Genomic DNA, 1,075 nt, shown 5'->3' on the forward strand with positions numbered 1-1,075 from the left:
GAGCGGTCCCCAGCTGCTGCACGGGCTGACGCACCCGCCCTTGCGACAAGCAGCTGGCCGAGCTACTGTCGGGCTGGAGCGCCTGGAGGGTGGGCAGTCCCGTTGAGCCGCCGTGCCGAGCGGGTCTGCCTACGTCCAGACCACAGGCGCCCTCGGTCGGCCGAGTCAAAGAGGTGAGCTGCAGAAATCGCCTCGTCGACCGACCGAGCTCGACCGGCAGGCGGTCGGCACCGACCGCGTGCAGGTGAGAGGTGAGGAGAGGAGCCTGAGATGAAATCAATTCTCAATACACATCCCCTCTACACCCCCCCCCTCCCACTACTCTGTCAGCCGGCCATAAAACCAGGTGCCCTGTCCCGTCTCTTGCAGGGAGGTGCAGGTTGCGCGCGCAGCTGGCCCTGGCCGTCGGCCGGCCCGGGGCGCCCAGCTGCAGCAGCTGCCGCTCCGCGTGCAGCACGCCGACGCCCTGACGGCGATCGCCGCGGAGCACGTGCAGTGCCGGGTGGGCCGCGTGGAGCCCGACCAGCGGCTGGCGGCGGCGCGCCGCTTCGTGGTCAGCGACAACATCACGGTGCACCCCGACGGGGCGGACGGCAGCCCCGGCCCGCGTGGGGGCCACTATCACCTCGCCATGGAGCCGGGCGTTAAGCCAGGTGAGTTCGACCGTTGCAACCGCAATTAACTCATAAAAACAACAACGATTAAGCAAGGCACTTTGCGGTGTGGCACGATGTGATCACGTGAACAACATCGCAATGCAAAACCCATGTCACGTTGTAAAAAACTTTACAAGATAATTAAGAAAAAAAAAGCGGCGCTTTCTTATCAGCACGTCATATCAGCTAAGCGGGGGAACAGGATTTAACCGAGACCACTTTTCCTCATAGAGCAAAAAGTCATCAAGAAAAGGGTCTATAAAGGAAAGTAGTAGATACAATTTAAAGAGTGCGTCTTGTTCCGCCTCCGAGAAAAAAAATCTAGATGCGGTTGCACGTTAGAAAGCGCTTTCAAGCGTTGTGAAAGATAGAAATGTCTCCTTTCGCCCCCATTTCCATCTCGGGAACAGTCCGTCACA

General features: G+C 59.6%; 1 protein-coding gene across 5 annotated transcripts in view; it reads left to right on the top strand.

The window, feature by feature from the left end:
- The first annotated feature begins 369 nt into the window (after positions 1 to 369).
- The window catches only part of LOC113210238 (uncharacterized), a 20,159-nt gene continuing 19,453 nt past the window's right edge, over positions 370 to 1,075 (top strand). For all 5 annotated transcript variants that reach the window (XM_052273028.1, XM_052273029.1, XM_052273030.1 and 2 more), the window contains exon 1: positions 370 to 653. In XM_052273028.1, the coding sequence (XP_052128988.1) occupies positions 632 to 653 (22 nt within the window). In that variant the 5' untranslated portion in view covers positions 370 to 631. The remainder of the gene's footprint in view (positions 654 to 1,075) is intronic.

This window comes from Frankliniella occidentalis, unplaced genomic scaffold, assembly GCF_000697945.3.
Source record: "Frankliniella occidentalis isolate FOCC.00 unplaced genomic scaffold, Focc_3.1 Scaffold240, whole genome shotgun sequence".
NCBI classification, from domain to species: domain Eukaryota; kingdom Metazoa; phylum Arthropoda; class Insecta; order Thysanoptera; family Thripidae; genus Frankliniella; species Frankliniella occidentalis.